Below are 25,282 nucleotides of genomic sequence, written 5' to 3'. Positions count from 1 at the left end.
GGTTTCTTGCCCTTTATGCTGAAGTTGTACCTCCTGGACTCATCACTGTAATTCACATTTTAGTTCCTTGTGGTGCTGCTGATGTTCCAGCTTCCTGAAACCTAAACATGTATTTAAGCATTATAATATGTATAGTTTAGCCTTTCAGTTTGTTTGTCAGGTTTGAATGTCAAAGGTAGAAATAAGAAGCACAGACTGTGCGCCTCCATCTTCACAGATGTTATTGGCTCCTCCCAGACAGCTTAGTAAAACATTCCAGCCCACCTCTGGGAATCTGCTGGCTCCTCGGCACACTCTAACTGAACTTCAGTCAGGACTTTACAGGAGTTAAAAGAGACTGAGCTGACACAAAATGAGAGGACTTGTTGTCTTGGTAACTTTGGCGTGCTTTGCCACAGCTCAGCACCAAGCACTGATTGACTACTTGGAGCGGAGGCTGCTTGCTATTGAGGTAAGACTCTCTTTACCTCCCTGCCGAGCCCTGCGCTCCAGAGTCCCTCTGAAAGGAAACTTCTAGGGACAGAGGCAATGGAATGCAGATGTTGCCAAATCCTGGAGAAATTACTGGAAAATACAGCTCCTTTAAGGGTACGGGAACTGTGGCCTTTTTGTCTGAGTTGTGAGTTAGAAATGGGCCTCTGAAGTTTCCTTAGTCAAGGTATGCATGCACGTATGTTACCAACAAAAAAAAGAGTTTATGCAAAATTGCATCAGTGAAAAAACTTTTTTTTGAAGACAAGTAGTTTTCTGGCATCACAAAGAGATATTCTAAAAAACAAAAAGGGCCAGGGCTAACCTTTTTTATGATGGACACAAATTTATTTGGCTTAATTGGACAAAACTAAAACACAAGAACAGACTGATTGATTGTCATGTCTGTAATTTAATTTAAATGAGAAGCATGAACCTTTTTAATATACTTTATTAAACTGAACTCCCCCAAATGCTATTTACCCACGTCTAACAGTCTCAGCTCATGTCATGTTGAATGATTACCTGTGGGAAGGATCTCTTTTCATTTCCTTCTTCCACAGCGGGGTCATGGGTCAGGCTCGACTACAAAGCACCCAGCTGTATTCTGCATTCAGCTCATAGACACTCGAGCTGGGTGGAAACTTGCCACGTGTGGGCTGAAGCCGGTTGTTTGATGGATGGGTTTTATTCTTATTATTATGGCTTTCTACCACAGTGTGTTTACTGAGCCTGAAAAGGACATCAAATTATGGTGTTTTCATTGCAGTCAGTGCTCTCTAGAAATCCACTCAAGCTCACTGTATAACACACATCCTATTTATCATTCTGACTGCTATACAAACAGGGAATACATGTCTGATAATATCTCACTTATGACTAACCACCTTTGTTAAAACAGGACAGGATCTCTCTGTGGCACGAGCAGACCACCCGCTATGCCTCCGAGCTGCGGGAGCTGAAGCAGCAGATGGTTTCCCAGCTGGAGAACCTGGACAAAGAAAAAGAGGCTCTGAGGATGAATATAGACAGCGTGGGGACCAGGGTGGACCGGGTCGAGCGGGAATTAGACTATCTGGAGACACAGAATGGGGCTCAGCCGTGTGTGGATGTGGATGACAAGCTAATAGAGCAGCAGGTGACTGGGGTGAAGGAGAAACAGAAGTCCAAATATTCACAACTCTCAGGTGAGAAATGAAATCTTTACTAAATACCCTGAATTTTTTTTATTGGGGATGAACATGACATGCTTGAGCAATGCATGAATAATGTGACCAACAGCTCAAATATAAAGTCAGCAGACAGTTTATTAGGTATACCTTACTAGGACCGAGTGAGACCTCCTTTTGCCTTCAGAACTGCTTTAATATTGGTGGCAGAAATTCAAAAAGGTGCTAAAACCATTCCTCAGACATTCTGGTCCATATTATCTTGAAAGCATCACATAGTTCCTGCAGATTTGTCAGCTGCACATCCATGATGTGCATGTCTGGTTCCACCACATCTTGCTCTACAGGATTGAGATCTGGTGACTATGGAGGTTATCTGAGTATACTGAAATCATTGTCATCTTCAAGAAACCACTTTGTGGTGATTTGAGCTTTGTGGCATGATGCATTCTACTGCTGAAGCAGCCATTAGAAGATGTGCACACTGTGGTCATGAAGGGTCAACAACAAAACTCGGGTAGGCTGTGGTGTTTAAACAATCCTTTGTTGGTACTAAGTGTGACAACAAAGCATCGTATAAACCATTAAACCACCATCAGCCTGCAGCCTGAACTGTTGATACCAGGCTAGATGCAGCCATGCTTTCATGTTGCTTACAGCAACTTCAGACCCTGACATCAATCAAGACCCATCAGACCAGGCAACAGTTTTCTAATTGTCTGTTATTCTATTTTGCTGAGTCTGTGTGAAATGTAGCCTCAGGCCTCAGTTGCCAGTTGCTTACCTGTCAGGAGTGGTGCTTGATGTGGTCTTTTTCTGCTGTAATCCATCTTCTTTGAGGTTCAGCATGTTGCACATTTGTTGTTGCCTTCCTATCACTTTGAAGCAGTTTGGCTATTCTCCTCTGACCTCTCTGTAAACTCTACAGATCACTGTGTGGGAAAATCCCAGCAGATCAGCACTTTCTGAAATTCTCAGAAAGCACTCAGCCCATCTGGCACCAACAACCTTGCCACGTTCAAAGTCACTGAAATGACCTTTCCTCCCCATCCTGATGCTCTTTTTAAAGAGGCTGCCTTAAACACGTCTACATGTCTACTGTCTGACATATGCACCTGGTCGCCAGTAATTGCATATTTATTTCCTTCTCTATGAGAGCCAACACATATATATATCACATATATATATTTTTAAAATTCCCAACTCGCCCTGCAAGGACCCTAGCTTTATCCTTAAAGCTCGGATCCTTTGCCAGAGGCCTGGGAGCTTGAGGGTCATCTGCAGTATCTTTGCTGTCCTAGGACTGTGCTCTTTTGGACAGAGGTCTCAGATGTTGTTCCTGGGATCTGCTGGAGCCACTCAGCCAGTTTGTGGTTCACTGCCCCAAGTGCTCCGATTACCAATGGGAATTGTTTTTTTTTAATTATGTTAAGCAGCCAGTTTGAGATGACAGAGAAAGAGATTCTTGAAAACAGGCCTCTGTCCAACTGAGTAGATATCTATTATTAAAAATCATAAACGATTTAATGATTTTTAATGACTCCAGTAATCATTACTGCAATTTGCATAATTTCAGATGAATTACATTTAGTGATCCCAAGTGTCACTTAAATGTTAAGTGTTTTGAGAGGCAGCGCCTTTTAGTTTTTAAGGAATGTTCTAAAAATAGCTTGGCACTGTTTTAGCAATCTGTGTAAAGCTGGAGGAAATGGTGCAAACTCTCTTTAATGTCAGACAGACTCACATTTGGTAAGCTTGTGAGTTTTTTATGGCACCAGGACTGCATGCAGAATTCATTTACAAGACGGGAAAAGAAAATTAAAGCAATTAATTACAGTTAACTAAAGGAATGTGTCACCAGTGCAAGGGTGTCTGGCTGATGTAAAAACAATGCAGAATTAAAAATACAAGCAGCAATGATCGTGCTCCTGCACTTTCGTGCATGTCGAGTTTTACTGGAGTCAAGATGTTTCCTGCACTAATTTGGATGCCATGTTTCCTGGATTGTAACTGGTTTTGCATAAACAAGTTACCTAACACTTCCTGTGTCCATTAGTTGGTGTTTGAGAACACCCACTAATTATATGTCATGCTGCTGTTTACCATGTGTGGAACCCACAATGAAAACTTGATGATCATTAACATTTAATGATGATTATCACCTACAGCTGATTTCCAGATACCACGGTGGCATTATGAGTGTGACCTAATACTGGCACGTAGCTCGGATTCTGCACATGAAGTTTGGGACAGATTGGACAATGCACATTTGAGATCTAACAATTTTGTTTTGTTTTGTTTTGGGTCAAATGATTGATTTTGACATGCTGTAAAAAACACACTCCTCTATGAAAAGCTCTTCAAGCAAAAAAGTAAAAAACTTCAGTTTTGTGCCATGCTTCGGCCCTCAAATAATAAATAATTGATTTTTGCACTGTGAGTACTCGGGCACTATAACCCATACTGGAGAACACAGAAAGTTATTTGTGGGATAAATTGATCCCTGCCTGGGTTTTCTCATAGAAGTACACAACCTTCCACCATATGAGGACAGCTATATTTATAATGTATATGAGCTAAAGTTAACTTTAATTTTCTAATAAATGAGTGGTTTAATCTATGGACACAGCAACATTTCTCTCTTTATTGTTTTTTCTTTCATGGACAATAGACAAACTCATTAATCACACAAAAGGAAAATGATGCTTTATAGCCAATTTAGCTACTAGCTGTTTTATCTAATTAACACTCAACTGAAAGCAGAGCTGCACTGATGACTGATGGGAATATTATTAGTTTTTCATGGGAACCATGAATGTGTGTGCCACATCTAATGGTTCTTCCTGAACCACAGCTATAAATAGTACAGATGTGACTAGAATATTTGAAAACTGTCAGCTGTGTCGAGTAAAGCCTGTCCTGCTCTCTGTTTCAGACTGCAGCGACATGATCTCCAGCATAAAAGCCATGAAGATATTGAAGAGAGTCGGAGGGCAAAAGGGCACCTGGACTAAAGACACCAACAGGGCCTCTGGGAAGGTCTACATTTTTAACGGGACGGAAGACGACATCATCCACGCGTTTGCCTCTGTGCAAGACTTCACCCGCTCGTCGGGCATGTCTCTGTCCAGTACACTGAAGCTGCCGTCAGCCTGGAGGGGAACAGGCCACGTGGTCTACAACAACTACGTGTATTACATGAGTCAGGCTGACGAGTTAAAGGTGGTCAAACATGACCTGCAGAATAACTCTCTGACAGACAGCGCAGTGTTTCCAGTGCAGGACCACGTCCCCGTGTACGGTCTGACCCCAGAGACTGTGATAGACCTGGCTGTGGATGAGGAAGGCCTGTGGGCCATTTACGCCACACAGCAGAATGAAAGGTACATCTCTCTGGCTAAAATGGACACCAGCTCACTGGATATTGAGCAGATGTGGGACACAAATTGTCCCAGAGAGAATGCAGAGGCGGCCTTTGTCATCTGTGGCACTCTGTATGTGGTGTACAACACCAAGCAGCCTGGACGCTCACGAGTACAGTGTGTGTTCGACGTCAACGACATGGTGACCAGCGAAGATGCACCCCTGGTTTACTTTCCAAAACGCTACGGATCTCACTCAAGTCTGAAGTACAATCCCCACGAGAAGCTGCTCTACGCCTGGGATGATGGCTACCAGATCCTGTACAAGCTTACCATGAAGAAGAAACTAGAGATCTGAGCTTCTCTAAACAGCCCTAACGCTGTATTCTGAGAAGTTTTAGCTTCTAAACTACAGATGGGGTCTCAAAACTAACGATTTTGTAGAATTTAAGATCATTTCTCGCCTTCAGGGAGTTTCAGAACAGCTTAAATATAAAATCTTGGACTCTAACATTGTAACCCACTTCTCAAAAAAACCTGGAAATTGCAATAACACAACATTTACTGTAGGGACTGTGAGGCAGGACACAAACCTAAGAAAGGAACAAGAGTCTGTGATAATTCTTTCGTGCTACATAGGAATGAATAAGAAGTGACAAAGCTTCATTACAACAAAAAGGAAACGTGAGTGGTTCCCCAAGTGTTGGCCATCGCACCCTGGTGGGCAGTTAAGGTACTGCTGGTGGGCCACAATATGATATTTACAAAGTTAAATGGAAAAAAGCAAGACCAGAAAAATAAATCTGAGAATATGAAGTGAAGAAAATACTTCTTCTCAACCTTTATTGTCCACAATACATAGATGGATGGATGCATCATAATTTTCTTTTCACACATTCAGAACTAATTTCAAAATGCTCAGATTTATTTTGTGACGTCTGGTGTTTTGTGGCTACCTTAACCCCACTTCTAATGAGACTACACTGTGCTTCCATCTTTACAGTTGTTTCTCCATCTGCTGTTGAGTGGACTGAAACAGATATACTGTACCTACCCATGATTAGCTGCTGTCTAAGTTTCTGCAGTGGCTCCAGGCACTTTTGTGTGTTCACAGATATGAGGCAAATATTCAACACATCCTTTTAATAGCATAAAACCTCTGTCAAACCTGCCACTTTTATACTTGATATTTGTCATATCAACATGACTCTTTATACCCTAAGTGCTTCTCAACTGAATCCAGTTTCTTGAACCTTACTTCTCAGCTCATTTGCAGTGACTCCATTGGATTTTAACATAAATTTTGTGTAGCATTCACAGTAATCTTGTCCGTACTAGCAAATACATAACATTAATTACACCCGAGGAAATGTTATCTTTTGTAGCTCGTTAATTTAATATTTTTTAGTGTTCAGATTTATATCATAAGCACTGTTAACATAAAATACAACCACTGTGTAAGGTGAGCTGAGAAATGTAACTCAGACATTAGGATACTGTATGTGCAAGAAATCGCTAGCAGGCTAGCACTCATGTGTTTTCCCCTGTGCATCATCTGCACTCTTCCCACATGTTGAGCACGTGTATTTTCTGAGTTTTTTGCTAAATACCACCCAAAAAATGAGCAAACAGCACCACTATTGGGATTACTCCTCTCTGATGTTTATTAATTTATATCTGAACATAACATTCTCACTGCCATTTCTTCTCCACTTATATCTTTTTTCCCCACTATCATCATTTTTTTCCTAATAACTGTTCATTATAAAAATAAATGGCAGACTAACCATTTTAAACAAGGCTGTCAGTGTTTTTCTATGTACAGTATATAAAGATTGATATAGAAATATTCAAGCTTCCATGTAAGATTTGACTCTGCTATACAGTTGCTGCATCGAGCGATGTGGAGCGTTATCCTGCTGGAAACGGCCATCAGAAGCTGGGTACACTGTGGTCATAATGAGATAGACCACAGACATAGACATCAAATGGTGTGAAAATAATAGTGGTTGTTCAATATTATGTTATTCATGATTATAATAAATCTGAAGAAAATTAATTGAATTCTGAGTGCTTTATTGATTTTAGTAACGTATGTTGTCCTCTGGGGTTAAGAAGACCGCAGAGCACAAAATGGTGCAATGGGGCCAAATTGTCACACCATACTGCTTTCCAACACATCTTTGATTTTGGATCTTTAAAATGTGAAGTCAACCAATTTTGTTGGTTGATTTTGTTGTGTTGGCAACAGCACAACAAAACAGGCAGTACACTTTGACCATGTTTAAATCCACTGAGCTGTCGTCATTTGATTGGTTGATTCAGCAGCTGAACAGGTGGATCTAACAGTGGCCAGTGAGAGTAACATTTAAACCTGTGACATTTTTAAACGTTTTAAGCCTTTTGAATCTGTTTTGCTTCACATCGCATCTAATTTTTAAGACTGCTTACCGAGCCAGCCCAAAAGTCTTTTGAGCTATAATTCCTCATATAATTTTGTCATTAAAATGATTGGTTGACATTTCCAAGAATGATAAAATTACAGAATCAACCTTTTTAAAAACCACATTCATCATAAGTGCTTCAGTCTGTAGGCTGCAGACTTGGTCTTGTATGCTCAACTGGCCAAAGCTTAATGAAGCATGAAAATAATTTCACAACCAGACGGCCTGTGAGACTCTGGTATTTGAGTCTTACAAAGCGCTTGGTAAAACTTCTACATCTGTCTCGAAGTGTAAGATTTCGCTGACCCATCCAAAATAAAAATTGGTCGAGTTTATAATGCTATGGAAGAAATATAGTATCATCAGAATCCAACTAATGCATGAATAAAACCAGTAAGAGTTATTTAGACAAGTTTATTTTTTCCAAACTGTAAATAAACATTTATAAAAACAGCTTAAAATTGACAGTAAGAAAGGAGGCAACAGTTACATAAAATCTGAATTACAATACATTTGGAACAATTTTATACCCGACTGAGTTTGCTGAGTAATCCTGCCATTAAACCTGAATCTCACCAGTAATAAAATGAAGGTGCACTTTTAAAATCAATTAACGATAACAGGGACTCAAACCAACCTAGAAAACCACTGCTTTCATCTCATCTCTCTTGTTTCAGTTGTGACCGATTCACATCAGTTGTTGCGACAACTTCAGCACATCGTAATCAGCTGCTGCTCAGCCACCGTTATTTGCACTACCCCACAAACTTGTTTGATCACGTTTAATTCTAACCTATTACTTCAAGATGGACATGCTAAAGACAACATACCATTAAAATTTGGAACTATAATGGTATACAAATAGAATGGGTCTACCTAACCTGCGCTGACTCAAAGCCCATCATAAATACTTCAAATATGACAAGTTGCATATAAATATGCAAAATAATTATATTGAAAATTACACTTAAATCCTCAAAATTATGATATACATTGAAACAGTGAAACTCTCACGACAAGTTGCTTCTCGAGGGCTGGTTTTAGTTACTGAAGAATCCAATGTGTTCTGTAGTGTCCACTTTTTCCCGTCCATTTGAGTCATGAACCTGAAGCATGGAGAGTCTTTATTGCTTAGATATAGCTGGCATTAAAAGAGCCTGTTATTTTGCACGACTCAGAGTCTGAGGTGGGGAAGTGGCATGGAGACATCACGGAAAAATCGATGCACAAGAGCATTTTTGGCAGACAGCCTTTTGTTTGGATCATAGTTCAGCATTTCCTGTAAGATTGAAAAAAAGGAAAAGCAGTCAATGAATACAGCCAAGTGCTTCAGTCAAAAATTAACACAAGTCATGGAGTTCATGACACTGTTCAAGCTGCACAATCCTCAACTCTCTAGTCTGAAAGGGACACTTTCACAGGAGAAAATATTTAGATATGCAAAGCAGATAGAGGACCAATGTCTTTGGCCATGAATATATAATAAAAGTGCTAATAAATCAGAAATGTTCTCACCCCGAGCAGTTCTCTTCCATCTTCGTCAAGAAGAGGCACCACTTTTGATAAATCCTGCCGAGCCCACTTGGGGAAGGTTGGTTTGTAGTCAGGCATGGATGTGACTCCGGGCCAGACGGTCTCGTCAGGCGTTCCCAGAGTACGAAAGATTCGGAATAACTGATCTATTTCCGAGTCACCGGGGAACAAAGCCCTCCTGGTAACCTGTGGGCAGGGAGACATGGTTGGTGTCTTTTGTTCACTTTGGAGCTTTTTCTTTTTTGCTGTTAATAATTAAAGTATGTTACCATTTCAGCAAAGATACATCCAAGACTCCAGATGTCAACGGCTGTGGAGTAGTACTTGCAGCCCAGGAGAATTTCTGGGGCTCTGTACCAAAGTGTTACCACCTGAAAAACATCACAGGAGCAAACAGTTGTGGCATGCACTGAGCTAAGAAATTTTAGGTGCCATTAACCTACATAGTAAAGACCACATGAGAGCAGAGCAAGCACATCTGGAGTTCTAGCCGTTTATAATTTTATAACTCTAACATTTACTTAGGTAGGTTGTGAACGCCTTACTTCATGTGTATATGCGCGGACGGGTACTCCGAAGGCTCTTGCCAGGCCAAAGTCAGCCAGCTTGATCTCACCCTGGGCGTTGATGAGGAGGTTCTGGGGCTTCAGGTCTCGATGGAGAACCCTGTGAGAGTGGCAGAAAGCCAGGCCTTGCAGCAGCTGAAAAAGATAGCTCTGCAAACACAGCAATATATGCTCGGTTGAGTCAAGCCTGACTTCCAGAGTACAATTCTTAGCAGAATTAACTGCTGAAAGTATTAATTCAAATCTGCTGTGATGGTTACCTTTACTAGAGGCAGTGGGATACCAGTGACTGAGGAGGAGTCCATAAACTTTTTTAAATCCTGGTGAAGAAACTCAAAAACAAGATAGAGCTTGTTCTCGGTGTGGATAACATCGCGTAATCTGGAACATGTTGACAGGTAAGTTGGCTTAGAAAAGCAACATCAAACAAGTAAAACAAGAATACTGCAAGCATGATCTAGACATAGCTGTAACATAAAGCACTTACTTGACAATATTTGGGTGACTGAGTTCTTTGAGAAGCGATATCTCCCGGATGGCTGTGCTTGGTACACCCTCTGTTTCCCTGAAATGAACAAACAGTAAAAGAAACAGGTTTTTATCTAAGCAAAGCATGTACTTTAGTATCCTGGCGGTTTGACAGCTGATCAAGTCCTGAAAGCTGAAAGAAACAACAGCACTACTCTGTGTACTTTAAGCAGTGCGCCTTACAAATTAGCAAACACAAAGATAAGACACGTCAATGATTTAGCTTCCTCTGGTTTGAAACAAAGGTCACAAAAAGCAAGCAACTTTGACTAATGGCACATCTGAATTTTCAGTAAGGTTTTCTTATGCAGCCTGTGGAAAATGATGATGATTTAGCTTTGGGACACTTTACTGTTATTTAGGGATTATGTTTTTATATTATAACAAGTTACACGTTAATACAACACAACAAGCTCATATGAGCTGTAAGGTTATGTAGATGTCCTATGTAAGGACTGCTCCATCTGTGGTCATGAAGACTTTGCGCCTTATGTCCAGTGTGGTTGTAGGAAGTTAACCGATGAAGCAGTCACGCCCTGATGGAGCCACGAGGTGGGTAAACTAGTTTCATCAACTCTTACGCACAGTAAAACTTGAAAACTAACGTTAGTCTGGTGACCCGAGGATAAACAACATTAGTTTGTTTACTTACGTGTCCAGCCTGATTTTCTTCAGAGCGACAGTTTCTCCCGTCACTTTGTTCTTGGCTTTGTAAACCACCCCATACGTGCCCTCTCCAATTTTCTCTACTTTCTGAAAGGAGTCCATCTCGTACCAAACGCAGGTCTTTAAGCGGCAATTAGCCTTTTAGCTCTTTGTGTCGAAGCTAACGACTGCTGGGTAGCTACTGAGGCAAACCTCGCATATAACCATGTAACTGCTGCTCAAGGCTTCTTCATCCGGTCCGCACGCGCCACAGGTTTAAGACTTAATTCTGACTGAGGATAAACTATCTCAGGTCAGCGCGAAGTAGCTATAAACAAAAGAAAGGGTCATTTGCAGACGCTGTTCATAACAATATCCGTAAAATGTGTGGTTTCGCGCGGCGGTGGCGTCTCGTTTGAAAAAAAAACTCAGAAGCAACACAACAGCCTTTCCCGCGTTACACTGGAGGCGTTCGTTTTTGTGTTCCAGACACACCGATAGGTGTAGGTGGGCGGTCGTCTAAAGGCTTTTCACTTTGAGTCCTATTTGAAAAATTGTTATGCATGGTACTGCTCTTATCGATTAAATAAATAATTTTAAAACATTTTTTTTATCGGCTAATTTTAAATTCTTAGCTTCTGTTTAACAAAAGGGTGCAAGTCGTGCTATAGAGGGGTGTCGTATCGGGATAACAAGGATACACTTAACAAACACCCTCACAGGTCACATGGTTGGACGGCGACGTCGTTATACGTAAACTACGTCGGAAATAGTGATGGTAAATTCGATTCTTTTTACTGAATCGAGTTTCACTCACCAAAGTGAATCGGGTTTCTTGAGTCATTTGAGTCACTGAGTCAGTTTACCAGAGAGTGCAAAAGTGTATATTTTCACTCAAACTTAATTTGTTTCTCTTCTAATGTAAATCCTACTGCTAAGATGAATGATTGTAAAAGAAAACAACTATTTTCTTTAGAGCAAAAAAGAGCAAAAAAATTCTAAAGGGAACATTTATTTATTTTTATTTTATTTTATTGGTATTATCCTTAAATGTGTCAAATATATATTTTCTCATCTAAATGTCCACTGAGCTGTGAGCCAGGGGGCGGTAAAGCGCCTCAACATTGGTTGCCAACCAAGAAGAAGAAGAAGAAGCTGTGAGCCAGGAGGGAGGGGGTGAGTGAGTGAGTGATTCGTTCAACTCGTTTGAGCTGTGATCCAGGAGGGAGGGGGTGAGTGAGTGAGTGATTCGTTCAACTCGTTTGAGCTGTGAGCCAGGAGGGAGGGGGTGAGTGATTCGCCTTACGCTATGATTCAGCACAGCAAGGGAGGGGGTGAGTGATTCGGTGATTCGTTCAACTCATTTGAGCTGTGAGCCAGGAGGGAGGGGGTTAGTGAGTCCTGAGTTATTCGCTTATGCTATGATTCAGCACAGCAAGGGAGGGGGTGAGTAACTCAAATGTGCTGTTAGCATGCTAGCTGAGCGATGCTACTGTGAACTGAGGAGCTATTGTCTTGATGTGAGCTTCTACTCAGGGTTTTTTCTTCCAGTTCAGAGCAGAAATGTTTTTGTTAAGAAACTGGCTGTTGGTTTTTTCCCCACAATTTTAATTATAAGCTAGATATATTTCTACTAATGGAATTAGTTCGCTAACAGCAACAGGGATGAGTCAGTGAGTCAGTTGTGCTTGTGAATCATGATTCACGAGTCAGTAAAGTGATTCTCGAGTATTGTACGATTCGTTCACGAATCGAACATCACTAGTCGGAAAGACTAGAACAGATTATAAAGTGTACAGAAGGCATACTATTTCATGAATCTGTCTTTCTATCTATGAATCTAGCCACAAGTCACAGTTTTATAGATGTGTACTGCACAAATATGATCAATTATTCAAACATATACACAATCCAATGCAAAATAAAAAGCATGAGCAACATTGTGTTTCGCATAATAAAAACATTAGTTGTCTTCACATCTATAATATTTCTTCTGCATCTTATGGCCACGCATACAGCAATTTTAAAAGTTAGAAAGCTGTTTTCCTAATCCTAAGACGTTTTACTTTCTAAGTTATTCAAACACAGTGAGAGTGAAAAAAAAAGAAGAACAATTTGCTCCTTTTAGTGGCAGGATGTGTTTGTAATGACCCACTGGATTATGGAGCAATGCTTTCCAAGTTCTGTTTTTTAACTGTTTTTCTCTTGCTCTCTGTTTTGATTGAAAAACTAAACTAACAGACATAATGATGGATCTGATATAGCAATTATTCCTCAACGCAGTGCAGCATCAACAGTGTAATAGGACACATGTGTACTCAAATAATACCTTTGAAAAGGGTCTGGTCATGTGTGTCCACCTGCAGATCCTTTGTGTTCTTTCAAAGGGGCAACTGGATTTAACACTTTCTTCACCTCAGGGGCCAAAATGACCTGCTGGGTACCAGTTAAAGCTTGCCTGTGGTTTGTGAACAACAAGGAACCCTGAGCTAGCCTCTAACCAGGGCATAAGTAGTACCCTTTCTTTTTTAAATTACACCTGTTGGCTGTGATAAAGTTATAATGGAAGACTTTAACAGGTCTGTCAAATACAATACTTTGTTATATAGAGCTATACACTCACCATCATCCTCATTCGGCAAACAGGCTGAACTGCTCATTAATGCAAATAAATAATCAGCTAATCACATAACAGCAACTCATTGCAATTGGGCACATAGACATGGTCAAAGCGACCCGCGGAAATTCAAACTAGACATCAGAATGAGGAAAACAGGTGGGTAAAGTGAATTTAAATGTGGCATGGTTGTTGGTAGTGATTATTTCACAGTGCCAATGTCACAAACCTTTAAATCTGTAAGGATTTAGTGATGGTAAGAGTATTTTGATTTATCACATTAGCAAAATTATGAGTGTAAAGAGTGTAAATAGTAGTAGATCTAATCTGGTGTTATATGATTATGCTGCAGAGTTGTTGAAAGACACACATTCATTGTTAATGTTATCGGTAACACCCGTGTTCTTCTCTGGTATGCCAGATGTCTGCTTTAAAGAAGGTCAATATTGATCTGAAATTTTAACCGCAATTGTGTTTAAGTCAGTAGGTTCCCCCTGCGGCATGAAGAAACACCCTCATTTGGTGCTAAGAGACACAGAAAGCATTCATTCCAGTACTGCACATGATCGAAGCCCGCAGGCCCAACACGTCTCCACGTTGCATATTTATATGTGAAGTGACGTCTTTCAGCACGGCAAAGATGTTAGTTCTCATTTCATGAGAGTATTTTTATTCTCTGATCACTCATTAGTAAAATTACGACTGATCCACAGAAAGTGACGCATGTAACATGTCTGAATATTTTTCTGTGTCTGGAGGAGGATTCAGATTTTCCCCGTTCTCCCTGCAGTTTAGAGGAGTTGGTTTCATAATCTGTGTGGACAGAGGTAATTAGGAAGCAAGTTTCCTGTCAGGAGATCTCCCACAGCCTGAATAATCTGATGGTGAATCATGAGCAGCCTTGGCGCAGGTCCTGTATACAGCAGATTAGCCTGCTGATTGTTCTGCACTACATGCTCCATCATGTGTCAGTGGAAGTTTTGTGTTTGTGCTGTACGTGTTTACCTTGGTTTGAGGTTTCTCTTTAGGCAAATTTTCTTTTTGTGTTAGTCTAGTGGAAAAATACAAACGATGAAAAAAAAAAATGAGGAGAGTTTGTTTTAAGCCATTTGAACACGCTGAATGACTACTGATGGCTGCTGTGGCCATGAACTGATTTGACTGTCTAGTCTGGTACTTTTCATATACCAGATGGCTTTATTGATCTGGTTTGGGGTCAGTTCTAAATCACATCCCTCAGTTTCTAATAGTGCGTGAAAAGAGAAGCCTGTGTGACTGTTTGACTTCAGTTTTGTTGACACACTCTATATTGATTGTGCTGAAATAGTTTTTGAGGATTCCAGGCTTTACAGGCCTTGTTGTTAAGTGCAATTGAGAAATATTTATAATGTCAAATAATTTGTGCAGAAAATGATCAGATTTCACGAAACAAGGTTCTGTGTTAATTCCATAAATTCTCCGAAACCCAGGAACAAATTTATTAAAATAATAAAAAGTAGAGACTAAATGAGCCTATTTATGGTATGTGGTATGTTAAGTCAGGTGCTCCGTGTGAGGCCTTTTTCTCCTCCTGAACTCTGTTGAGGAGCACATGAGGGGTCACATGTAGTGCAGCCTGAATAGTCTCACAGGCATGAGAGAACATCACTGTCAAAATGACTCCGTATTAAGTTTACTCTGTATAAAGTATAAGAATTTATTTACACAAAGTGGAAATAAGAAAAAAAAAACCCAAACAAACAATTAATAAAACAACTGAAAATGGAAAATTAGAAAGTGGGTGATACTAAAAGCAGGGAAGCAGTCATTTTACACTTTACCTTCTTACTGATTTAACATGTTTCATGTTATACCTGAATGTATTTTGTGTGTAATAAGTAATAAATTAGTCTGAAAAGTGTTTTTCCTCCTCTTTAACAGTTTTATGAAATACAACCTCAGTTGGAAAGCTGTAAAAAAAATGAAAATAAAAACAAATTTAGAAAATTTGCAGATCTAATAAACTCACATTTTATTTTCAATTAAAACTGAAAACATTAAATTGTTTAAACTGAAAAAAATCTGTCTCCTCTTTAGTCCAGAGATTTTCCCAATCTTGATTCCTCTGACTACGGAACAGTTTGAAATTTTGCCTCAGTCAGTTTTAAATGATCTTTATCCCAGAGACATTGGCAGCATTTCTGGGCCATGTCTTCACAGACAATGAGTTCTGGAAGTGTTCCTGAGCTCATGCAGTTATTTCCATGACAGGATCATGTTGTTAATGCAGTGCTGCTGATTTTTGGCCTCAAACTTACTTTTCTCCTATTCCCACTGTCCTTCTGCATCTCCAAGATGCGCTTTTTATACCCAATCATGTTACTGATTTGTTGGCAGTTAAACTAAATTAAACTAACAAAATTTTCCTCCAGCTGTTTCTTTTTAGTAACTCGTACTACTACTATTTCTGCCAAAAGTATTCGTGATCCTCTGCTGCATGAAACTCTGCACCGTGTGAGAGCTGAGCTTGGGTGTGTCATCTATGCTGCAGATTCTCTGAGCTGCAGCAGCCTGAGGTGAACACCGGGATACAGAGGAAATAAAAGGATGCTATTGATCTGCAGTCCACACACTCATCTTGTGATGCCCATACCCACATAGCTGTAAGGTCATATGTCAAACACAGACATGCATCAAGCTTCGCACACAGCTCTCCACACTCCATCCTGAAACAGGTATTGCAAACATTTGTATTTACAATGTGCAGACAGGATCCATTGATTTTTCCAGTATGCACTTTTTAAGGATGTGAATTGTTAACATGCATTTTATCCACAAATATGTTCTCTGTACAGTTTCTTGAGTTCTGGAGATTTTTGACACTAAACAAGCAGAATTTGAAAAAAACAAGTGATGAAATATGGCTAAAATGAGGCTCTCCAATTACAACAGTTCAAAGGAAATAAACCAGCTAGCTCAGGTAAGATTAAAAATGTAATAATACAACTTTATCAATGGTAAAAGTTATGAATAAAAGCCACAGTTTTGCCAAATACAACTGAAGCTAATAAAACTCTACTTACTCTTCCTAAAAAGGGGGAGGTGCCAATTTGCAGACTCCCAGTGATGTCAGAGGGTAGAAGAAACTTTATGGTAATTGAGGTCCAGGCCCTTCTTAAAGAGGGTAAGGAGACTTTTGTTAAGTCTCTGGGAGTTGAGTTGGGGATCAGGACTGCAGGGCGAGGATCAGGGCTCAGAGAGGAGAGAAAACCAAACACACGATGAAAACTTTGGTGCTGCTTGTTTTGGCATTTGCTACTACAATATCTGCAACCAGTGAGTATACATCCAAAATTACAGACAAGAACGAACACCAAAATGTTGTTTAATGTGTGTTTTATACCTCTTTCTTCTAAAGATATACCTCTGAAGAAGAAGAAAGTAACTTCTTTGATATTTACTCTTAAAAAAAAAATCATATAAGGAGATAAAAAAGGTAATGGCTTTTAAAAGCACCTTTTTAAGGTTGTTTTTTTAGCCTGCGAGAATTATACTGATTTCATTGCCCACTTTTATGAAAGAGAAAAATAGGAAAACCACAAATAAATTAAAAAAAATATTAATCACCTGATGGGATTAAAAGAAAAAACAGTATTTGGGGAGCTAAATATGTGTTTCTTGTTAAGACAGAGTGATTTGCTATGTGTGATGCATGAACTTTGTACCAGCAGAGGCAAAGTGATTACTCTGGATTACTGTGACTGAAGTAAATCAACACATTTCTTCTTGTCCACCAATTACAAGCTTGTTTAAGCTTAGCTTTTCTTTGGATAGCTATTTAACGCTTGTTTCATGCCAGCACACTCTGCATTATGTTAAAAGGAGGTGCCAGAAACACATTTTCACAGTCCAATTTCCTACCATTACACTATGTTTTATGCCAATTTTGATTAATGACTTTAGACTTCTAGGATTTCAAAGGTGATTTATAACATCTAAAATGGTATTTTTATCTTTTAAATTCTGAAAATCATTAATCATGTCACTGTGGGTATATTTTAGGCTGTGATATCTAAAAAGATATCAGAGTGTCTTTTTCATATTCACTAACACATCGCTATCTGGGAGAAAAGGGCAGTGAGTCAGTGTCTGGGAGCCCTCATTCCTCTCACTGGGATTACTGATGTGGCTGCTCAGCTGATAGTCACATGAAAGGGATTGAGGGGGATTGCAGGTCCTGTGACTCCCACTGCCAAGAACCCTGACACCCCTCCACCTTAACAATACCAAGAAACATGAGCAGACTGCACCGTATCTTGACAAATATATACATACTTAGAATTATGTCTAAAATGTAAAAGGCCACAGGAGTTTAACTTGATTACAATGTTGAGCTGAATGTGTATCTACATTTAATGGGCATAATTAAAGTTGTGGGAGCTGGCAGAATAACACATGCTGCATGGTGCCATTTATTTTTCTAAAGAGTTTCAATGAATTCTTACAGGGCAGAGAAGTCACTTCACTCGTTATCGATCATGGAATTCACGCATGTACCCGGTGTGGAATGATGGAGACCCAAGATTCAGAAACTGCTGGTTGGGTGAGCTCATTGATTTTTCTTTTCATTAAAGAAAAAAATTTAAGATCATAAGACCCTAACTCACAAGACTTGTTATTTTTCAGGTGGTAACGTAACATTCGATCTCAAGAATGATGCCCCCACCCTGACTGGAGCAAAAGCGGGCTTCACTATTAATCTGAATTTCCCACCAAACCAGACGGTGCTCCCAGGCGGAGAGGTGGTCTGGGCAAATAACTGCACCGTCGATGGTAGGAAACCTTACCAAGGGGGGTTTAAAGTAGAGGCCATAGATGTAATATTAGCAACTTAACTTTTGCAGAACCTTTTCTAAATTGTTTTCACTCCATGATAAAAGTTGTTATTATTATTGTTGTTGTTGTTGTTCGTTCTGGAACATATGAACTTTTTACTGTTCATAACATGCAATTATTTTATTTTTCTCAAAATCACCCCATAAGAGCTTAGCAGCAGCACAGTGTCACAGCCAAGTTATTCTAAACCAATTTTGTAGTTTTTTCAATAGTTAAACTAAAGTCCTACAGTTGTAATGTACCAGATATGTCTTCCTCCATGTTTAATTGATGATTACTATCTGTGTCAGGTAAACAGTATCAGGAGGGTCAGGCTGTGTATCCAGACCAGGACACTGATTGGACCGGAGTTTTCCCCAACGGCACACCTTTCATCAGGAGCCAGAACAGGAAGCCCCACTATGTGTTTGTGTGGAAAACATGGGGTAAGTTACAGCTACACAGGCTCTGCGACAGACCAAACGAACTGGCCGGGCTACCAACTCTGACAGAGGGGCATAGGGATCAACCAAATACGCACAGTACACTCATAAGGAGATGTAGCCACAGCTATAAAAGTGCAAAAATATACTTCTTAGATTTCAGAGGCAAAGCAGGAGACCAACAAGAGCTTTTTTCCCCAGGTGCCGGAGCGCTTCAGTGAACTCATCACACAGTTGAACAGTTGAGTGTAAGCATGGAATATCGTCAACACATTGACTCTTGTTTTGGAAATTTTGAGTATGGTCATGCTTGAAGTTTCAAAGAAACATAAGGGGTACATCCCAAAGTCTGACCTCCATCCATTTGCTCAGTGTCCTCCTCGCACTGCAATAACTGATAGCAATATGTTTTGTTTTGTTTTTTGCTAACTTCACTTACAGTCGAAGTCTATCAGCAGAACTCTGCTGAGGGGGCACAGGGACTTTATCAGACCCCAGAGGCCCGTCCATAATGACGAGGCTGCAATATCCCAGAATCTTTATTATCTTTTTTTCTGATTAGCAAAACTTAGGAGAAAAATTTAATAAACACAAAAATGGCATAATGGGATTTCATATGATTAGAGTAAGAACAGGTGCAACAACTTTTACTATGAAAACAGAAATTTTTAAGCAATTTTTCAGGAAACTGTTTCATGGTTCCTGGGTTGATGAACCAGTGTTTTGGGTTTTTATGTTAATGAAGTGATTTACATTCTAGTACCATACGTTTCATCCTAGCTGTTTTCAGTCGACTTGCTCCAACTTTACAGTTTTACTTTTCGTTATATCTGCTATTTGCCAGTGAGTTGACGTCTGTCTGCAGAATCCTACATTTGGGTCCTTTCTCTGCCTGCTACACAACCATTGCATGGTTTCACAACTCCATACACGGAACTGTGTATGGAGTTGTAAAATCATATTCAGTCATATACCTCATATAATACCTGCTTGTTTAAGCTACTTAATTGTTTGTTGTGCTTACCTTTATTTTTTAACTGCTGTAACCAAAGATTTCCACAACTTTGGGATGAAGGTGACGGCTATTAAGTATAAATGATTACTAATAGATGTAAAAAATTAAGTCTTCACCATATGTGACTGTTCTTTATCTCATCTGTATCAGTCAGGTCATGGGAAATGATTTGCTTAAATGTTTTCATTAAAAAAAATTGATGTTGTGATATTAACATTATTTGAAACAAGTGATATTTTGGACCAAGTGCTTCCCATTTTTCCATGTTCATCATGAGCAGATTATGTGGTCGACCCCACCCTGTATGTCAGGCTTCACTGATTATTGTGCTACTGTCCTTGAAATCACCCTAATGTGACTGTGTTTTAGGGCGTTACTGGCAGGTGGCAGATGGACCGTCCTCTTCACTCACCATCGGTACAGACAACATTCCCCTGGGCTCCTACAACATGGAAGTTGTCATCTATCACTGCCGTGGCAGAAACAGGTTTATCCCCCTCGGATATGCCTCTACAGTCTTCACCATCACAGGTGAACACTGAAACAGTTTCTAAGCTCCAATTTGAGGGAAATGATCCTGTATTTTTTTTCAGAGCTTTCATCATGACAGCTCTTTGTTTTTTGCTCATTAGACCAGGTTCCATTTACCATATCTCTGGCCCAAATCAATGATGTAAATCAGAACGACCAGAACTTCATCCAGAACCAGGCTATTGGCTTTACCGTCAACATCCACGATCCCAGCCAGTACCTTAACAACGCAGAGATCAGCTTCACTTGGGACTTTGGTGACAACAGAGGAACTCTGATCTCCAGGGAGCACACGGTCACACACACATACATTACAGCTGGGACCTTCAAGCCTCAGGTGGTTCTGATGGCGAGCATCCCCAATAACTGTGGAAACCCCACTGCTGGTGAGATCTCAAAACTCACCAGTCTACTCTTTACCTTCTACATGTATGCTGTTTAGCTCAGCAGCTTTGTGCTTTTCTTTCAGCCGCTCCTGTTGATCCCTCTGCTGCCCCAGCAGTAGTTGTTATGGCCTCCACCCAGGAAGCTGTCCCTGCTGTCCCAGTTGAAGGAGGAGATACAATTGCTGTTGATGTTGTCGCCTCAGACGCCACTCCAGTGGCTGCTTCTGTGCAGCCCGCAGACGCAAACACAGACGATGGAGAAGCGGCTGCTGATGCCGACACAGAGGTCGTGGTAGTTGCCTCGGTGGCCCCTGCAGCAATAGATACAGCCGTTGTTGCCGCCAACACTGCTGCTCCTGCCACAGAGGTAGAGCAGGAGGCAGCTGATGCAGAGGTGGTCCCTGCTGCCACCGTTGCACCAGGAGCCGAAGAGCCAGCAGATGCTGATACGGCTGCTGCAGATGATACTGCAGAGGTTACAGTTGCCACTGAAGATGTAGCTGTGATTGATGCTGCTGCTGCTGCTGCCTCAGTTGCCCCTGTTGCAGAAGGAGAAGAAGTCGAGGTGGTTGACACCATCACTGTTGCTCCCATCACAGATGGAGCTACAGAGGAAGAAGCTGCAGATGGTGTTGAAGCTGTAGAGGCTACTGCTGCTGCAGAGGTTGCGCTAGCTGAAACACAAGCCCCTGCTGATAATGTTGTTGCGCCTGCTGCCACTGAGCCCACAGCTGTAGAAGAAGCTGTAGTTAATGCAGAAGTGGAAGCAGTGGAAACTGAGAACGAAGTTGCAGCTACTGCAGCTGCTGCAGGTGAGCACATACTGTAAATTCAAACACCCATAAAGAAAGGAAACGATTCCTCTTCTAACAGAACTGTTAACACAATCCTCTGTTTTTTTTCCACGAGCAGTTGAAGACGAGGCTGCGCCAGCCGAAGGTGAGGTTCAGATTGAAATGGAAGCAGATCCAGCTCAGGTTGCCCTCGTTGTGGCTAAACGACAAGCACCAGAGCTGACAGCTGACTGTATGGTCTACCGCTATGGCTCCCTCGCCACATCTGTCGATGTTGTTCGTAAGTCACAACAGTCTTCTTCTTTAGCCTGCACCCTTTACATTGCATTTACATTTATCCTTAGCATCCTCCTTTGTCATATTAACACTCTGCTTGTCCTCTATCACTACATCCATGATCTTCCTCTTTGGTCTTCCTCTTTTCCTTCTAGCTGGTAGCTTCATATTCCACACCTTTTGCCCAGTATGTCCACTTTCTCTCCTCTGCACGTGTCCAGACCATCTTAACATCACCTCTCTAACTTTTTCTCCACTTTCTAAGTAAAAATAGTTTTTGTTGCAGTGCAAGTTTGGTTACTATACTATACATGACACTAATGCTTTAACAGAAAGAATTTTAGTAATATTAAAATCTCTCTTTCATCCTGTTTCAAACCTGCAGAGGGTATCGAAAGTGTTGAGATTGTACAGGTGGCCAACGTTGTGTCACTGGAGACGGCGTTGGATCAGAATGCTGTGGACGTCACTATTTCCTGTCAGGGAAGGTGAGTAAAACATTCATCAAGACTGCACAAGCTAATTCAATAGAAGTTTAGTTTAGTCTGGAGTTTTAAACACTATCTCTATTCACACTGCACTCAAACCGAAAACATTCAGTGAGGTAAGTTTCTAATCATTGTGACTTCTCATTAAAACTCAAAACACATGCGATCCAAACACCTGTCGAACTCGAACTGACCACTTTAATGAATCAATGTACAAATTTACAGACAACAACATTATAGTATCAACACAGTCCAACAAACCTAAACTATCATAATAGACTGTTATGTGTCATTTTTTTTGTTTAGTAGATTATCTTTATAGAGTTAATACATCAAGTCTTCATTTTTTTCCTTGCAACAACATCTCTGCATCCTCAATCTCTCCTTCCTGTAGTCTGCCAAGTGAAGTCTGCACTGTTATCTCTGATGCTGACTGTATCACGCCGGTGCAAACCATCTGTAATGCAGCCTCACCCTCTCCAGACTGTCAGATGATCCTTCGTCAGTTCTTCAATGACTCTGGAGTATTCTGCCTTAATGTCTCTCTGACTAATGATGTCAGTCTTGCCATGGCAAGTGCAAGAGTCAGTGTGTCAGTAGGTGAGTAAAAGGAAAAACAATAACCAGTAACTAAAATTAGCTAATTTACAGGTTTTGTTTCTTCTCATTTCTCATTTCTTCTCATTACGTGCTTCATTTTCAGCCTCCGGTGGTTCACCAGCTGGAACTGCTGCTACGGTGCTCGGTGTTATGGTTCTCGCCTGTGTCGTCTGCTGTATTGGTTTGATGTACAGGTAAATTTTGTATAGTCAACAATACTGATATGACTTCAAGCAAAAAAATTATTTTAACCATATATCTGTAATTTATGTACATTTATATAGAATATTTGTTTCTTTGTATGTTACGAAGGAATCATGGATCAATATGCATGCAATGACCACACATTCCTAATTTAAAAAGAGATGTCGAGCTGACCAGGAAAACTGAATATTCATATTACATTTTAAATATTGCATAAACAGTTATAGGTGGAGTAAAGGCCCAAGGATAGATTCTTTTGGAACATCACTAGTGGCTGCTTATTGCATTATAAATCATATATTGCAATATCCAGTATAAATTTCACCTTCATTAGTGGAATCATACAATATTTTATAAAGTTACAATTTCTCTTTGCAAGAATTAGATAAGAAAACTGATTCGACCCACTTTGGGTCTCTGTCTCCTACATTAAGTGCCATAGCCAGCCCGGTGTGTTAGCTGAGTTTGGCACAAAGACTGAGAGCAGCCCACAGACATTATAAAACCAGAAAAATGAAACCGCTGCAGGGTTAAGCTTAAGTGCCTTAAACCTCCATTCTCTCTGAAGGCCACCAGATGGCGATAGCTGTGGTTACACGAAGACTTCCAGTCCTATAGAAGTCTATGGGAAAACAGTTTCCTGTTCTGACCTCTGCAAACACTTTCTTGCCGAGTTAATGGGCTTCTTCGCTCATGTCGGGCCATATTTAATAAAAATTTATGTATACGTGTAAATCTTAGTCACACTATGTTCCAAAAAGGAGGAATATCTGTCTGGTTGACAAGTTGTTAGCCAATTAGCATCAGTTCAACAGTCAGACCCACCACCTGTTTTGTTTTGGGGGGGGGGAGTTAAACCCAAGTTAGCGACAGTGTGAAAAGACAGTTGTCAGTTTGTTCCTGATTGATGTTGATTGTTGATTGTTTAAGTGAGATTGCTGTAAATGCAATTTTTCTAAACAGGCGTTTCAAGCAGTACCAGCCGCTAAGAGAAGACCGTGCTAATAATGGAGGCATCTCTGCAGTAACATCAGTGCCTTTGCTCTTGTGGAACTTGCTGAGTAGACAGTCACCAGGAGAGAGCCGTCCACTGCTTCAGGGAAGGATTGTGTGAATACTGTCGTTAATAAATGCACTCAACATCAACAATATCTGCTAACATATCGCCTATAAACAGAATATTGTCTGTACTGTCTCTGACACTGTAACTTTCTGCCATTAAACCAGAACCAATGAGCCCCATGTACAAGATATGTAGGAATCAGGAGTCACTGTGGAAGTGTAAAAGTGTGTTTAAGGTGTTCAAGCATTTGTAGTGGAAATTGATATTTATTTTGACCCATAATATTTGTATTAATTGGACCTGATAGTTTAGAGAAGTCCTAACATATTCTCTTATTTGTGGCCTACATATACTGAACCTATTGGAAAATCAATACTAGCACATTTCCATTCAATGTCTTTACAATATAAATGAGAGAAAATGTATAACTGAACATCATTTGATACCCTGAAATTAATAAAATGGAACTTTATCACCATTGTTTGTTTGCCTGATTTATTTTCAGTCATTCTGAAACTGATGCTTGATGCTGTTGATTGTTTATACCCACTTTTGACCTTACCATCTGAATAATGAGCAGAATTTGGGACTCGGACCAAATAAGGTTTTTCTGATCTTCTATTGTCTAATTTTATTAAGTCCTTGAGAATTATAACTTCAGTTTCCTGTTCTTGGCTGACAGCAGTGGCACTCTGTCTGATCTTCTGGTGCTGATTTGATATTTTGTGTATTCACAGATGCTCTTCTGCATATCTTGGTTGCAACTGGGTTACTGTTGCGGTTCAAAGCAGCCTAGCTATTCTCCTCTGACCTCTGACATCATTCAGACCAGATGGCTGTGTGGAAAATCCAAGTAGATCAGCAGTTTCTGAAATACTCAGACACCTGGTACCAACAACCAGGCCAAGTTCAAAGTCACTTAAATCACCTTTCTTCCTCATCCTGGTGCTCAGTTTGAACTTTAAAGGTCATCTTGCTTGACCATGTCTACATGGCAAAGTGCACTGAGTTGCTACCACATGACTGAATGATATTTGCAGTAAAAAGCAGCTGAACAGGTGTGTTGTGGCAGGTGAGTGTATAAAATTGAAGTGATAACATTAATCTGTAGGTCAGGAAAGCTACAGTGATGATAGTTCAAGAGCTGGAATACGTGCTGCATGTGTAAAGATAAGAATCTTCTTAAATTTGCAGATCTACAATCCATACTATTAAAAAAAAACATCCTGTTAAGCTTGAAAGAAAAAGCCCTGATTGAAAATGGTACTCACATGTAAAGTACCTGGAACAATG

General features: G+C 40.3%; 3 protein-coding genes across 6 annotated transcripts; 2 read left to right on the top strand and 1 right to left on the bottom strand.

The window, feature by feature from the left end:
- The first annotated feature begins 259 nt into the window (after positions 1-259).
- Positions 260-7,061, top strand: olfml3b (olfactomedin-like 3b). Its single transcript, XM_013269193.3, has 3 exons — positions 260-451; positions 1,373-1,658; positions 4,576-7,061. Exons 1-3 carry the CDS (start codon positions 353-355, stop codon positions 5,358-5,360), a joined length of 1,170 nt encoding a protein of 389 aa, XP_013124647.2. The 5' UTR covers positions 260-352; the 3' UTR covers positions 5,361-7,061.
- A 783-nt stretch (positions 7,062-7,844) lies between these two features.
- On the bottom strand, positions 7,845-11,190 carry cdk2 (cyclin dependent kinase 2). The gene is made up of 7 exons (XM_003441494.5): positions 10,726-11,190; positions 10,033-10,110; positions 9,806-9,926; positions 9,525-9,695; positions 9,249-9,350; positions 8,962-9,165; positions 7,845-8,725 (listed from the first exon to the last, which is right to left on the bottom strand). The coding sequence occupies exons 1-7, from the start codon at positions 10,839-10,841 to the stop codon at positions 8,621-8,623; spliced, it is 897 nt and encodes a 298-aa protein (XP_003441542.1). The 5' UTR covers positions 10,842-11,190; the 3' UTR covers positions 7,845-8,620.
- Positions 11,191-11,874: 684 nt separating this feature from the next.
- On the top strand, positions 11,875-24,467 carry pmela (premelanosome protein a). Of its 4 annotated transcripts, none has more exons than XM_019358983.2 (15): positions 11,875-11,894; positions 15,866-16,049; positions 16,170-16,294; positions 16,411-16,650; positions 17,822-17,917; positions 18,001-18,147; positions 18,501-18,635; positions 20,017-20,178; positions 20,280-20,564; positions 20,648-21,376; positions 21,477-21,638; positions 22,020-22,122; positions 22,517-22,722; positions 22,826-22,916; positions 23,890-24,467. In XM_019358983.2, exons 4-15 carry the CDS (start codon positions 16,596-16,598, stop codon positions 24,038-24,040), a joined length of 2,322 nt encoding a protein of 773 aa, XP_019214528.1. In that variant the 5' UTR covers positions 11,875-11,894; positions 15,866-16,049; positions 16,170-16,294; positions 16,411-16,595; the 3' UTR covers positions 24,041-24,467. The 4 variants fall into 4 exon arrangements, with proteins under 4 accessions (XP_019214528.1, XP_025763133.1, XP_019214527.1 ...); XM_025907348.1 differs by lacking the exon at positions 11,875-11,894 and adding an exon at positions 11,985-12,006; XM_019358982.2 differs by lacking the exon at positions 11,875-11,894 and adding an exon at positions 12,008-12,052.
- The last annotated feature ends 815 nt before the right edge of the window (positions 24,468-25,282 follow it).

This window comes from Oreochromis niloticus, linkage group LG5 (genome assembly GCF_001858045.2).
Source record: "Oreochromis niloticus isolate F11D_XX linkage group LG5, O_niloticus_UMD_NMBU, whole genome shotgun sequence".
In the NCBI taxonomy this organism is placed as follows: domain Eukaryota; kingdom Metazoa; phylum Chordata; class Actinopteri; order Cichliformes; family Cichlidae; genus Oreochromis; species Oreochromis niloticus.
The sequence above is the reverse complement of the archived record's forward strand: the minus strand, read 5'-3'. Positions and strand labels throughout refer to the sequence as shown.